Below are 15,197 nucleotides of genomic sequence, written 5' to 3'. Positions count from 1 at the left end.
ATGATTGATTTGTTGTCACAATAGAGAGCATGAACAGTGTGAGTGGCGAGGAGTTCGCGAAGAATATATGTGACCCACATGGTCTCAGCAGCAAGAAGAGCAAGGGCGCGGTATTCAGCTTCAGTCGAGGACCGAGAGACCTTGGGTTGTTTTTTTGTACACCAGGAGATCAGGTTCGGCCCCAAAAAAACGAGAAACCCCGATGTAGATTTTCTGTCATTTTTATCATTCGCCCAATCTGAATCTGAGAAACCCCGAAGCTCCAAGTCCCCGGGTCGAATGAGTAAACCACGACCAAGAGTGCCAAAAATGTACCTGAGAATGCGTTTTAGACAATGGTAATCATGTTCACTTGGTTGATGCATGCGCTGAGCAACTCGGTTGACAGCAAACTGGATGTCAGGACGGGTAATGGCCAGATACTGTAGAGCCCCAATGAGGCTGCGGAAGTGGGTGATATCGGCAAAGGGGGTGTCGGCTCCATTCGTAGACGAAGAGACTGCCATCGGTGTTGGTTGACTGGTGCATTTTTCCAGTCCAGCTTTCTGCAACAGATCTCGAGCATATTTTGACTGATGAAGAAACAAGCCGCTGCCTGTCCGAGAAACCTCCATTCCCAGAAAATAATGTAACGGGCCAAGGTCCTTCATTTTGAAGGTAGTATGCATAGCTCGAGTGACATCCTGAATGAGAGCTGCAGTAGAGCCTGTAATAATGATATCATCTACATAGACAAGAAGAATGACTGTACCGTGTGCTGAATGTCGAGTAAACAGACTCGTGTCGTGTACGCAACACGTGAAGCCGAGTCCCTGGAGGAACGTTTTCAGACGTGTGTACCAAGCACGGGGGGCTTGCTTGAGCCCATACAGAGACTTCTGGAGTTTGCAAACATGTTGAGGGAAGCGGGGATCAACATAGCCCGGTGGTTGCGTCATGTAGATAGTTTCATCAAGCATGCCATGAAGAAAAGCATTGGAAACATCCAACTGATTGATGAGCCAATTGTTGCGCACGGCGAGTGACAGTACCAGGCGAATGGTTTCCTGCCGAATAACAGGACTGAATGTCTCGGAGTAATCAAGCCCATACTCCTGATTGTAGCCTTTAGCAACCAAACGAGCCTTGTACCTGGAAATACTGCCATCCGCATTGTGTTTAATTTTGTACACCCATTTACAGCCCACTGGGTGCCGCCCATGGGGCTTAGGTACAAGAACCCAAGTTTTCTGATCAGTCAAAGCCTTAAACTCGTCATCCATAGCATGACGCCAATAAGCATTTTTTGAGGCAACAGAGTAGGTTGTTGGTTCACTATCGGGAAGGGGTGTATTTGGTAGTATGGTAGCCTGAAAGGTTTTGGGTTTAAAGATACCGTCTTTGCCACGGGTTAACATGGGATGAGTATTGGGGGGTGGCACGGGCGGTGGTGATTCGGGGGTGGCCGGGAAGGACCCAAAACGGATCGGGCTGGAGATGTTGTGGGTATGGGGTGGTTCGGGTTGGTTGTGAGTGTGGGTGGTGGTTGCGGGTGTATTGTGGGTGACGGTCGAAGGGGTGATGAGGGGTGGTTGGGTAGTGGGTGGAGGTGTGGGGGAAGGTGGTGAGGGACCCTGTGAGTATGTTGGAAAAAGGGGAAGGACGCCAATGAATGATGTATTTGTGGAGGAGGAAATAGACTCGTAGGGAAACTCATTTTCGACAAATTTGACATGACGAGATATGTAGACTTTATGAGTTTGTGGGTCAAGACAGCGATAACCCTTGGAGGTAGGATGATAGCCCAAAAAAATACAAGGACGGGATCGGGGTTGTAATTTGTGAGTAATATGAGGGCGTAGCCAAGGGTAGGCAAGACACCCAAAGACGCGGAGGTTGGTATAATTGGGAAGTTCTTGGTAAAGGAGTTGATAGGGTGATTTGTTGGAGAGAGTGTGACTGGGCATTCTGTTAATGAGGTAGTTTGCGGTGGCTAGAGCTTCTACCCAAAAGGAGACAGGGAGATGAGATTGATGTAGAAGAGTAACCACCGTTTCAATGAGATGGCGATGCTTACGCTCAGCCACCCCATTCTGTTCGGGAGTGTATGGACAGGAGGTTTGATGTATAATTCCCAGGGATTGCAGAAACTGGCCAAAGATGTTATTGACATATTCCTTTCCATTGTCACTTCGAAAAAGTTTAACATGAGAATTGAATTGTGTTTTGACCATTTTTTCAAAAGTGACAAAGGTGGTGTATGCCTGTGATTTGTGTTTTAGTGGGTACAACCAAGTGTATTTTGTAAAATCATCCACAAAACAAATATAATAGCGAAAACCAGCAAATGAAGGAACAGCAGTAGGACCCCATAGGTCAGAATGAATAAGTTGAAAAGGTGCAGTTGTACGCTTCTCAGATAAAGTAAAAGGTAATTTATGAGATTTAGCAATTGAACAGGAGTCACAATTGTTTACATGAATGGAAGAAAAACCTAATTGAGACATTAAAGAATTTATTATTTGAGTAGACGGGTGACCCAGACGACTGTGCCACAACAGACTGTGGCCATCAGCCGAAAGAGCCACCGGAGCCACAGGAACGCTTTCTGAAACTGGGTGGGCAGACGAACTTGTGCCAGGAAGAACGTACAGACCATGCTCACAGGGGCCCTGAAAAATCACCCTCTTGGTAGTATTGTCTAGGATCTGAAAATCATTAGAGGTGAACAAGAGTGAGCAATTATTGTCTTTTGTGAATTGGTGAACTGAAAGGAGATTGGATTTAATAGAAGGGACGTGGGTAAGGTTACCTAGGTGAAAGATAGCGGTGGGGGTTTTAATGGTACCCGTGCCAGTGTGAGAAATATTAAGGGACTCACCGTTGCCAACAGTAATACCATTGGAGCCATGATATGGATTTGGAGCGTTAAGCTTGGATAGATCAGAAGTAACGTGCATGTTGGCCCCAGTATCCAACAGCCATTCAGAGGAAGGGCCGGCTTGAGATGCATAATTGGCACGGTTATCACTATTTCGGCTCTCCTCATACCGAAACCAGCAATGAGCAGCGGTGTGTCCTGTTTTCTGACAGATTTGACAAGTTGGACGATCCCGCTCGTAAGTGCCCTGCCCGCCGCTGGAAGATGACTGCCCGCCGCTGCCGAAGGAGTGCAGGCTGTTGTTGCTGCCGTGCTGCTGACCGTCGTACGGCGGACGACTGCCCTGCCGACCGCCGCGCCCGCGGCCTCCGCTGTTTCTGCCGTAGCCGCCGCGGCTCCCCTGCCGGCCGCCACCACGCCCCCCGCGATAGTTCTGGCTTGCGGTGAGGGCGGTGGCCGGCTCCATAACAGCGGCTTCTCGGAGAAGAAGTTTGCTCTCCAGATCCACGTTGATTTCTTCACTTTTTAGCCACGAGGAGAGAGTAGCCAGGTCAACGGGCGTTGGACTGATGCGAACCGCCTGTTTAATGGAGGAGTAAGCTGATGGGAGCCCCCGAACGACGCACATGACGAGATCTTTTTCGGGAATGATTTCGTTCACGGTGTCGAGGGCTGTGATGATGGTGGAGACCTCGTCTAAATACTCCGCCATAGTTTTCGTGCCTTTGGTAATTGTGTGGAGACGATCACGCAATTGAAAAATATGAGAGTGGGAAATTGATGCATAGCGTGTTGCGAGGGCCGTCCACAGGGCTGAAGCAGTTGTGTAGGATCGGACGTGTTTCTGAACCGTGGGAGAGATGACCGCAATCAAACATGATCGGATCTGGCCATCCACGGCTTTCCAGGCGGCATGGGCCGGATTGGTTTTTTCTGATTTGTCCGTGGCGGTGATGACTGCCGGCGGCGGTTCTGTGCTTCCATCGACGTATTTGAGAAGGTAATTGGCCTCAAGGGCTGTAAGAACGGTGATTTTCCATGTAGGATAATTTATGTCTGATAATTTTTCGGGAATCAGGGCATGAAGATGCCTGAGAAGGAGTTTAACGCCAGAAGGAAGTGAATCGAGAGGATCCACCTCGGTTGTCATGGCTGCCGCCGCCCAAGAGAAGAGAGGGAACGATCGGTGCCCTAAAGAGAGAAAAAAAAACTAGAGAAAAGAAGATCTAGGTTTTCTGGCTCTTGATACCATGAAGGAATATTGATTGTATTGAAGTGTTAACCTAATAAGGGAATACATCGGAGAGATATATAGGAGATATAGGAAGGAGTACTAATCCTAATAGGACTAGGATTAAGGAGTACTAATCCTAATAGGACTAGAATTAGTACACAGTAAATACTAATATTATTTAATACTATTTATTTAATACTATCTGTTATTACCATCCACATACTCATTTGTCTTATCTTCTTTTTCATCTATAGTTACTTGTCATTTTCTATTCCTTTGAAGTGATTAATTTTTTTTCTTGTAATAAACTACAAGCTATTGAAATCAAGTCTAATGTAAATAGTGAAATAAATTATGAAGCATGATTAATTAATGGAGTGATTGTTGAGATTTTTTATGAAAAATAAATCGACGTTGATAAATTATTTCAAAATCGACAATGAAGAGAAATCAAGAGGATTCAAATGAATTATATTAAATGTTCTGATATCATTTTAAATAAATAATTGGAAATTTTTGTTGATTGATCGGAAAAAAAGATGGACAGAAATTACTTTTATCATTTCAATGTTCCATTTTTTTTCTTGTTGCAAATTCGATTAACAGATTTGATTTCATTTATAAAAAGTGAAAAAAATGAAAACAACCGGAGTTTGAAAAGCTTAAAATGAAGAAGAAGAATACCATTGGTATGACCTACAGGAGTAGCGTAGGGGTGGGGTGGGTGGGGTTGCTTTCTTTATAGGTTAAAAACATTATTTTAAATAAAAAATATTTTTAAGTTATTCTAGTTAATGATTAGGACAAAAAAAAAGTAAAGTTTATTTAAAAAAAAATTGAAAACATATTCACGCGCTACTAGGTAGTGAGATAAACTTGATTTGATACATCAGCATTTTGTGTTTAATAGACACATATTTTAACATTTAAAGTGTTTAATAGGTATAAGCCTTAATTAAAATATTTAAATAAATTATGGGGATAATTTTAAGAAACTGCATATGAGTTAAGTCTTTTTATTATTATTAATTATTATGATCTATCTATCTCTATTCATTACTTCATTTCTTATTAAGTAGTAAAATTTTCAGGTTATACATACCCATTAAAAGAAATGTTCAAGAACATAATTTAAAATTACATTTTCTACTATTGCTCTTTTTGATTATTTTCTAGTTAATCTAAAAAGTAGAGAGTTCTTACTTGAAGAAGGTTTGAAAAACGTAGAACTTTATTAAAGGTAAGACAAATATGAAAAAAAAAATATTTATTTTAAATTTCGAATAATAAAAAAAATCTCGATATACTTAATATAGATTAGAAGAATTAACACATAACTCATACCCCTCCATTCCTATTTATACACAATATGACACTATTTTTCCTATTCTATCTTTGAAAGTTATTAGTCTGAATTTGACCAATATAGAAAAATTAAATAATTAATTTATGTTTTGTCAATTAATTAATTAAAATAAATTTATTTATGTTTAATTATTGAAACTTGACTTCAAAAGTATACTAAATAGGGAGTTCAATGGTAAATTTACTCAATATTTTAAGGGACGTGAAACTTATATTGTGACATATAAATAGGAACGGAGAGAGTAAAAAAGCACAAACCTTCTGGTCAATATTCTCTCAGTTTAATAATTGTTGTTCTCTATTAACTTGATAAAATAATAAATAATATGGATAATATTACTCTCTATATCCAATAATAGTTATCCACTATTAACTTGATACATCTCTTAAGAAACTATAAATAGAAGGGTAATTTTATTACAGCATCGTTTGAATATACTCCTAGCAAATATAATTTCTTGAAAATTTAACAGAGAAACGGCTATAATTGTTAATGATGAGGGAAATTAGGGATTAAATTTAAAATTATCCATTGATTTTATAAAGTGAACAGGTATTGTTGAACATTTCAAAATAATATAGTGGACAATTATTGTTGGACGGAGAAAGTATTATTATTACCTTTTGAATATATTAAATTCAATGTTTTGGAAAATGTATTAAACATTAAATACTCCATCCGTTTCATTTTATGTGAGGTGCTTTGATTTCATACGAAGTTTAAGAAAGGAAAGAAAACTTTTAAAACATATAATCTAAAATAAACAATTTCATGTGCTATAATCATTTTCATCAAGGATAAAATAGACATTTAAAATTAAAATATTGCTTGATATAGAATTATGATATTTTTATAAAACCGACTAGAAAAAAATAATCATATAAAATTAAAAAAGAAAAATAATATTTAATATAAAAAATAAAACAAATAAAAAATAAGTAATTTTTTTAATTTAATAAATATTTTCAATATAATAGATAAATAAAAATGGACAATATATTTATAAATCATAATGATAATTCTGGGATTTTCACGAAATATTCCTTTGTTCCCCACTCCCCATATACAGAAAAACCAAACGACTTTTCGTCGTTCTGCTTGTGTCCCATCTGTCCACTACAATTTTTTTTGGTACTGGCGTTCTTTTCTTTACTTCTCTATTTTATTAATGGAAAAGACTCAAAAATATCCTTAAACTATTAGAAACAGCTCGTATATATCCTTAAATTAAAGTTCAAAAATACCCTTCTGTTAAAGTATTAGGTCACTTTTACCCTTACTTTTAACAGAGGTGTGTTAAGTGTCACATGGACGCCACGTGGATGCCACATAAGAGCCAAACAACTTCACCTCCACATAGACTTATAAAATCTTAATTACTAATTTTCCCCTCATTTTTCTAATAGATACAATTTTCACCATTCTTATTTCTCTAAAACATAATACGATTCCCCTTTCTTTCTCATATAAGATTTTCCCTCTCTCTTATACGATTTCCCCTAGTGTTTCACAAATTTCCTCAGCATTTAGTAATCTAATGGTATCAAATACATCGAAATAGTCGTCAGTAACATCACTCATCAGTAAGTAATTGTGCAAATGAAACTCAATCGCATAAACAAAAAAGTAGAAGCAACAGCTAGTTGTTTTCGATACTAAAATCAAGAGCTGATCACGTAATTAGTAGTTTCAAATCGTAATTCGTATCATTAGCGATTGGAGTACCAATGGCAGAGGAAGAGTTTACTTGGAGAGAATTGGCGGACATTGTTGGTGATATATGCTTCAGGAGAGCGGAAGTTGAGAGGTTGGAAGGGAAGAAAGTGAGGTTGAAGTTGGAGGTTGAAGATGGCAGTCAATTCAATGGCGTCCATGAGAGGAAATTTGTGAAACTTGGGAGAAATCGTATATGAGAGAGGAAAAATCGTATAAGAGAAAGAAAGGAGATCGTATTATGTTTTAGAGAGATAAGAATGGGTGAAAATTGTATCTATTAGAGAAAAGAGGGGAAAATTAGTAATTAAGATTTTATGAGTCTATGTGGAGGTGAGGTTGTTTGATGCTTATGCGGCGTCAACGTGGCGTCAACGTGGCACTTAACACACCTTTGTTAAAAGTAAGGGTAAAAGTGACTCAATACTTTAACAAAAGGGTATTTTTTAGCCAGAATTTAGTCTAAGGGTATATCTAAGTTATTTCTGATAGTTCAAAGGTATTTTGAGCCTTTTCCTTTTTATTTATAGTAAAAAAAATATTCTATATTTTGTACTTCATTTATTTGAAATAATAAAAAGAATTCGGTCTATTTTTTTTTAAAATTTGCTTAAAAAGAATTATTTTATTCTTTTTATAGGATTTTAATTTCAAATTTTCACTAGCATATTTAAGACCATAAGAATAAAAAAATATTTTTATACATTTATTATAATTTTCACTTAGAATTACAAAATTCTAATAAAAATTATGTTTTAACTTTGTATCAAGTCAAACTGAATGATATTTTAAACGGAGGAGTAATTATTATCAAACCCTATAGATTGATTAATTATTGGAAGATCATCATGACATGGGCCTAGTGTCAAGCACCAAATGACTTTGTCATAGCATATTATTTTTAAATCTTTTTTTTTTTGCTCATTTCTTTTTGTCTACTATATTTATATTAGATATTTAGTTTTACTTAGTTAGTTTAATAATTAAAAAATTAGTATTTACTTATTTGTTTATCTTTATTATTAACAAATAATTATTTGGAAAAATTTTCAAAATAGTAATATTTTAATTTTTTTAGTGGGGCTCTTTAGCAATAATTTCATTATTTATTAAAATGTCATTATTTTAGTTTGTTAAAGAATTAGTTATGTATATTTATTGTTATTTTGAAAAGAATACAAATAATTAATAACATAATAGAGAAAATTATGGTGGAAAAATTAATTTTTTTTAATTTGGTAAAATGCGATTAAAAAATAATATTTTAAATAAGGTAATTTTTGAATTTCAACCAACAAAATTACGTTATCATAATTACTAATCATAACTTTAGTATAACTTTAAGTAAGCATAATTTTTTTTCCATTACTCTTAAGTTTTTTCATCTTTTATTTTTTGGTTTATAATTTGCAAAAAAATTTTCCTATTATAAGCGTTTGGTTCCATAATCGACATCACTTTTTTCTCCCTTATTCCTCAAATTTACAATATTTAATTTTAACACTTCATTGAAAATACTGAATCTATGTAGAATTGAGTCGATTGATTTAAGATTTTCGCAGGCAGTGAAAAAGATTTTAGAATGAAAAAATAAAATAAAAAATACAAAATTTGTTGGCAAACAAAGTGAGATTGAAATACAAAGTGAGCACAAAAAATCAAAAACTTGTTGGCATAAATTTTAAATTGATATAAAATAAATAAATAAATACCAAAACTTGTTAGCATAGAAAGTGAAAATGAAATACAAAATGATATTTAAATATAAAGCGAGCACAAAGAGAAATACAAAACTTGTTTGCATAGAAAGCGAAAATGAAATACAAAATGAGATTAAAATACAAAATGATATTGAAATACAAAGTGAGCACAAAAAAATAGAAACCTTGTTGGCATAGAAAGTGAGAATGAAATACAAAGTGAGATTCAAAATACAAAATGTATTGAAATACAGAGTGAGTACAAAAAAATGCAATTTTTTTTGGCATATAGATAGAATTAATATTAAAAAAATACAAAATTGTATGAAACCTAATTTAGAATAGCATACAAAATTATGTAAAACTATTTATCGACTATCCTATAATATAATACAAAATTGAACATATAAATAATTTGAAGGAATACCACCTACAGTTAGATACAAGTTATACTTAAAAAAACTCAAATTTAGAAAGATACCACATGAATTTTGTAATGAATACAAAATGTAATAGACCATAAAAACAATGAAGAATACAAAATGATAATTTAAATACAAATGCAATATGCTATAAAGTTATTCTTCGTCACTTTGATCTTCAACAATTTCGTCAAATTCTTCGACACCCATGATTTATTTATTTTTTTGAACAGTTGATTTCATTAGTCGGGTAGGTAGGATCATGTTGAAATTCATATTTTCCCTCTTCACAACGGAATCTACACCATAATCAATGATTTCAAAAATAAATAAAAATAAATTTCAGTAAATAAACGAAATTACCTTTGCCAAAAAAAATCTCTTGAATTAAACTAGAGATTTTGTTGAACAATTTGGAAGAACATTGAAGAAAGAGGAGTTAGAAAACATGAAAGATGGGGGGAAAAGAATGTGAAATATGGAGAAAGAAGGTTAGTGGGTAGTGGTTTAATTATTTTTTTTCTTTTTAACAGTTCATTGGTTTTAGAACTTGGTCGAATGTAGGAGTGTTTTAATAAATAAAGGAACATTTAAATAATAAAATCTGAATACAAAATATTTTCTAAAATATTGCTATTTTGACATTTTAAAAAATATTTTAAATAATTGTTGTTTTAACTAATTATGTTATATATTATGACTTGATTGCTAATTTTCCCTTGATTTTGCCAATGTGTTTATCAGAATTGAATTTATTACTCTTTAAGCAAATCAATAAGGTATAAATAAAAATGGATGGAGGAGGGAGTATTAAAATACAAAAATTTATGTCAAACAAATAATTATCCTTTTATTTGACACTAAGGATAAATAACTATCGTTGTTATACATATTTAGAAATGGATAAGAAGAAATTTACATGAATCACTTGGCCAAACCTGAATATCTTTTCACATTTAGTCATTGTATCCTTCACCTTCACCAAAAATAACATGAGATTTCTTAGCTATTTCCTAGGGATTGGAATGTCAAAATTCGGATTTAATTTGTATTAGTGATATACACTATAATTTTTAAATTAGGTCTAGTCACCAGAGAAGGATCATATGAAAAAAAAGTTAATGAGGTGTGAGGAAAAACATGACTTGTTTGGTGTTGAACATATCGTGTGTGTGTTTTGGGAAAAAATAAATAAAAGGTTGATTGAGCTTTCCATCTCCAACGTATTTTTGATGGTGCTAGTTGCAACCGCAATTCTGGAAGAAGAAATTGAAGTGTGGCTTTTGACTGCCACTTTAGAGCACATACTTTTTACCCAAAAGATATATTGATTAATTAAATCTCTTTTGCTAGCATTGGTCATAACAATAGGTTCTACCAATTGAACCCGAATTTTAACATTTCAACCCTTAGAAAGTAGCTAAAAATCACTTCACAAATTTTATTCGAAAAACTCTGGCATATACATAGAAATTTTATGAATTCGTACTCATGGGGTTCCAATCTTGCTTTTTTAAACCTCATAAAGAGACACACAAACATGTATTATCCATACCACAGTAAGGATTATTTGTAGAATGAGACATGCACCTAATCAAGTATAAAAGATTTTTCCATCCGTTTGAACCTCAAAATTATAATTATTTTGATTATCAAGGAGCAAAGATGAATGTCTTCACTTTTTCAAAATAACAGTATAACACTAACAAATATTTATGGTTCCTCCTTTGGGGAAAGTAGTTGGTCTCTTAACTCCCTCAATGTTTTTTACATCAATGGTGGCTTACTTATGGTCACAAAGATAAGATCCTTCCACCACCAGTTCGAGAATGATAAGGATACTTTTGTTAAAAAAAATAATCAAAGAACACCGAATTTCTATGCTTTTACAATTTTTTTACAAGTTTCATATTCTGTGAATATATACACAAAAAATTATCTTCCACAAGGCAAAGGGACACAAAGGATACTCATGATTGTCTCTCCAAGGCCATTGTAAATGATATAAGAGTTGAAATCCATCAGATGTAACAATTTTTGGCTATAAATAGCCTCCCTCTCCATTTTGTAAGACATTATTTAATTTTCTTTCAAGAAACTCTCTCTCACTAAAGAAAACTTGAGCAGAGTTTGTTCCCTCTTTATTTTTTTTAAAGAATTTAGTCCGCTCTTTGCCACATCAACGTCAAGATGGTAAAGGCAATCAAATAACAAATTTCAGAAAATAATTAAGACAATTGATAGGATATACAAGTAATACTTCATGTTAGGTTTAGAGGGATCTCTACCTAATTTTACACCCTTCGATCTGATGTTTCTACAATTCGTGTGTCTTAATCTCTTATGTTGGAAATCCTTTTTCTCAAATTTTATGAAGAGACACCTTAGAAGAATACTCAACTCAATTGAAGGAACTTTCGAAAAAAATATTCAATATAATGGGAGAAGCATTAGGATTGAAAGGAGAAGATTTGAGTGAAGTTTTTGATGGAGGAGAGCAAGCAATGGCCATGTATTACTATCCTAAGTGTCCTCAAGAAGATGTTGTTATGGGGCTAAACCCCCACACTGATCTTGCTGGCTTGACCATACTTTCTCAACTAAATGAAGTGGAAGGTCTACATATCAAGAAAGATGGTGCTTGGATTCCAATTACACCTTTGCCAAATGCCTTCGTTATCAACGTTGGAGACATGTTAGAGGTAATTTACAAATCACTTCTTTAAATTTTTAGCTCCACTTATATATATTTAACTTAGATAAAATGTCCAAAATAGTCTCTTATCTTTTGATTTAGACTCAAAGTCATCCCGAAGCACTAATAGTTTTGATGTTTGCAATATTGGTATAGTTTTGGTTCGCCCCCAAGCTTTTGTCTATTTTTTAATATTTATTTTGCTCATAATTTTACATATAAATTGTTCGATCGTCTTTTTATATATTTAGTAGAAATAATAATGACAGAAGGTGAGATGAAAAACTTGTTTAATCTACACCATATTGCCACTACAATGTGCATTAACACCACTTTGGTTTATCTTATCCAATCTATTTGAAATGGTTATAATGTACATTAACACCACTTTTTACCTTATCAATATCTTTCTTCCACATTCCTTGTACGAGTAGTGAGAAAGTATAGAGCAAACTTGAAAACGTTTTTTTATTATAATTGAGTTCATAACATTCACTTTTTTTCGAAATTATATTTATGTCAAGTACACTAATTCGTCAGCGCGATTGTACAGATAGTGACGAATGAAATTTATAAAGGTGTTGAACATCGACCAGTGCTCAATCCAAACAAGGAGAGACTATCAATTGCAACATTTTTTAAACCAAAAAGGGACTATTATTTAAGTCCAGCATCAAGCCTCATCACTCCTCAAAATCCTGTAAAATTCAAGCAAATTGGTACTGTTGCTGATTACTTCAAGGGATATTTCAGTCATAAACTTGTTGGAAAATCGTACCTTGATAGAATGAGATTAAATTCCAACGACGAAGAGAATACGGATTAATGTAATACTTTGAATAATTGCATGATTTTAATTTGTTGGTACTAGATCCGAACACCTTAAGCGTGTTTGTATGTAAATAAAATTGCTCTCGAAGGTTGTAATATTACAAAATTACTCTAATAAAAACTTCAATTTGTATGAATCGCAATTGGAATAATTATGACAATGAAAATAGATTCAAAAAAAATAATTATTATTATTTCTTCTAATGGCTGTGTCCTATTTATGAATGCAACAAAATCAAACATTGACAGTAACTAAATTTACAAATTTTTGTACTGCTGCTCTTCTTATTTCATGCTTCTTTTTCTGCCATACACGCAACAGGCGTATTGTGTTACCGAGTAGAAGTAGTGCCATTAAGCCACACCACACTGTTATTCCTATATAAATGATCTGACCAAGTGGTTCCCTGTCCTTCCTAGGCGTGATGATGTAAATTGCTATGCCATAAGTGAGTGCTATTGAGGTAACTGTTGACCACATTATAACCATTAAACCCCACATAAAAAGTCTGCGCCTGAAGGGCAATCCACTTATCAGCAACAAGATTGTGCTGAGAGAAGAGACAAAAGCAATGGTGTTGACACGAAGGAAATATCGATATGGTCTGGCATGATTATAAGCCATTACTGATTCCCCTGCTTTATATAAGGGTGTTCTCGGATCATCCAATTTTTCATTTTCTTGCCAAACACCTCCTGGAGGGTTCACTCCAGCTTGGAATGCCATGGTTGCAATGAGTGAGGCTACCACCATTATTGTCTCGCGTTTCTTTGAAAGCCAATCACCTTTTGATGGCGCCTGATTTCCTCCTAAATATGTTGGTGCTGAAGATACTGGAGGATGGTTATTTCCGCCAGAGTCATTGGGAATGATGGACATTGGAATATTTTTTGCTCTTAAACCTCCAGCTTCTCCAAGACATTCACCAATGGATAGATCATTCACGTCCCTACGACTCTGTACTAAGATATCTAATGATGTATTCCCATTTGCATCCATTGCATTCACATCAATTTGATGTGTCTTCAACAAGTACTTGACAGTCTGCAAGATTGATTGGTAAGTGGTTTAATAACAACTACACTGCTTATAAGAAAATGAAGTCGTTTTTCGAAGAAATAAAGTCATACCTCAATTTGCTTATCAGCAACAGCCAAATGCAGAATGTTGTGTCCATTACCATCCTTCGCATTCAACAACTCACTGTCCCATTCAATCTCCATTAGAACCTTCAGAACCTCAATCTGATTATGCTTCACACACAAATGCAAAATGTTTTCTCCGTTGATCATTGTTCCTAGAGCTGCACGAGGCCTTACATGTATAAGTTCCTTAATGACTTCAACTCGACCTTTGATAGCTGCAAGATGAAGAGGATTTGCACCATCGCGATCACAAGCCAGGCATATTTCAGGATTTACCAACAACAACATCTTAACAATATTCAGATGTCCTTTGGCTGAAGCTATGTGAAGAGCAGATAACTTCCGCGAATCCAATTCAGCAGCAAGCTGTGGATTTTGAGCAAGAATTAACCTCACAAACTCGATATGACCACGCAGTGCTGCTATGTGCAAAGGTGTTTCATTGAAGCAAGTTAAGGCAAGTCTATCAAGAATTAGAACATCTTGTTCAAGTAATTCTTGTAAAACTCTAACATCTCCTTTAACTGCAGCATCATAGAGTCTCTTCTCAGTATCCATCTTCCTTTATTAGATACTTTTTTTACAAACAAAATTGGTTAATTTTATAGTTGCTGATATTTTTTTCTACTTATTGGATTGAGTCATAGTTGGAAAAGTCTTCCTTCAAATTTTAGACTTGTTTAAATGAGACTATTCAAGATGCTTTGAACTAATCTTATCTTATTTCTATGGACAAACAAATAATTGGAAAAAAGAAAAAGAGAGAAGCAAGAAATGTAACAACCATAGATTTGACTGATAATGTCCTTTTCTATTAGTACAAAATTTCCGCGAAACAATAGGGGAAAGAGACAATAATTGCTCGAAAATGCATAGAATTTTCACGGATGGTGACTTAACCATGAACTTCTTTTTTAGAATGTCACTTAACTTTGATGTTTAACTCGAATACATTCTTAAATGATTTTGGATTGAAATCAACGTTAGAATGACTTTCGAATTAAATATTAAAATTGAAGCGACATTCTAATAAAAGAGTTCATAGTTGAATGGTCAATTAAGCCTCATTTTGTTTTGAATTTTCTTTTGCGTGGTAGAATCAATATCAAAAATGAAAGTTGACTTGATCCAATTAAAATATGTGCAAGTCAAGGTCCAATTTCAAAATGAAGTGTGAATAGACGGTTCGCTCTTCACTAATGACCACAAAGGAAGAGATATATAGAGGGA

At 34.5% G+C, this 15,197-nt stretch overlaps 2 protein-coding genes across 2 annotated transcripts in view; one reads left to right on the top strand and one right to left on the bottom strand.

Annotated features, from left to right (window-relative positions):
* Window positions 1-12,958, top strand: part of LOC107026657 (thebaine 6-O-demethylase-like) — a 16,424-nt gene extending 3,466 nt beyond the window's left edge. The window contains exons 3-4 of the mRNA XM_015227703.2: window positions 11,673-11,997; window positions 12,544-12,958. Coding sequence (XP_015083189.1) covers window positions 11,673-11,997; window positions 12,544-12,816 — 598 coding nt within the window. The 3' untranslated portion in view covers window positions 12,817-12,958. The remainder of the gene's footprint in view (window positions 1-11,672; window positions 11,998-12,543) is intronic.
* Window positions 12,959-12,988: 30 nt separating this feature from the next.
* Window positions 12,989-14,677, bottom strand: LOC107026655 (ankyrin repeat-containing protein At5g02620-like). The gene is made up of 2 exons (XM_015227701.2): window positions 13,953-14,677; window positions 12,989-13,866 (listed from the first exon to the last, which is right to left on the bottom strand). Exons 1-2 carry the CDS (start codon window positions 14,523-14,525, stop codon window positions 13,057-13,059), a joined length of 1,383 nt encoding a protein of 460 aa, XP_015083187.1. The 5' UTR covers window positions 14,526-14,677; the 3' UTR covers window positions 12,989-13,056.
* Between the last annotated feature and the right edge of the window lie 520 nt (window positions 14,678-15,197).

Source organism: Solanum pennellii, chromosome 8 (genome assembly GCF_001406875.1).
Source record: "Solanum pennellii chromosome 8, SPENNV200".
NCBI lineage: Eukaryota > Viridiplantae > Streptophyta > Magnoliopsida > Solanales > Solanaceae > Solanum > Solanum pennellii.
Note: the sequence above shows the minus strand (reverse complement) of the source record. Positions and strands in the feature narration are given on the sequence as shown.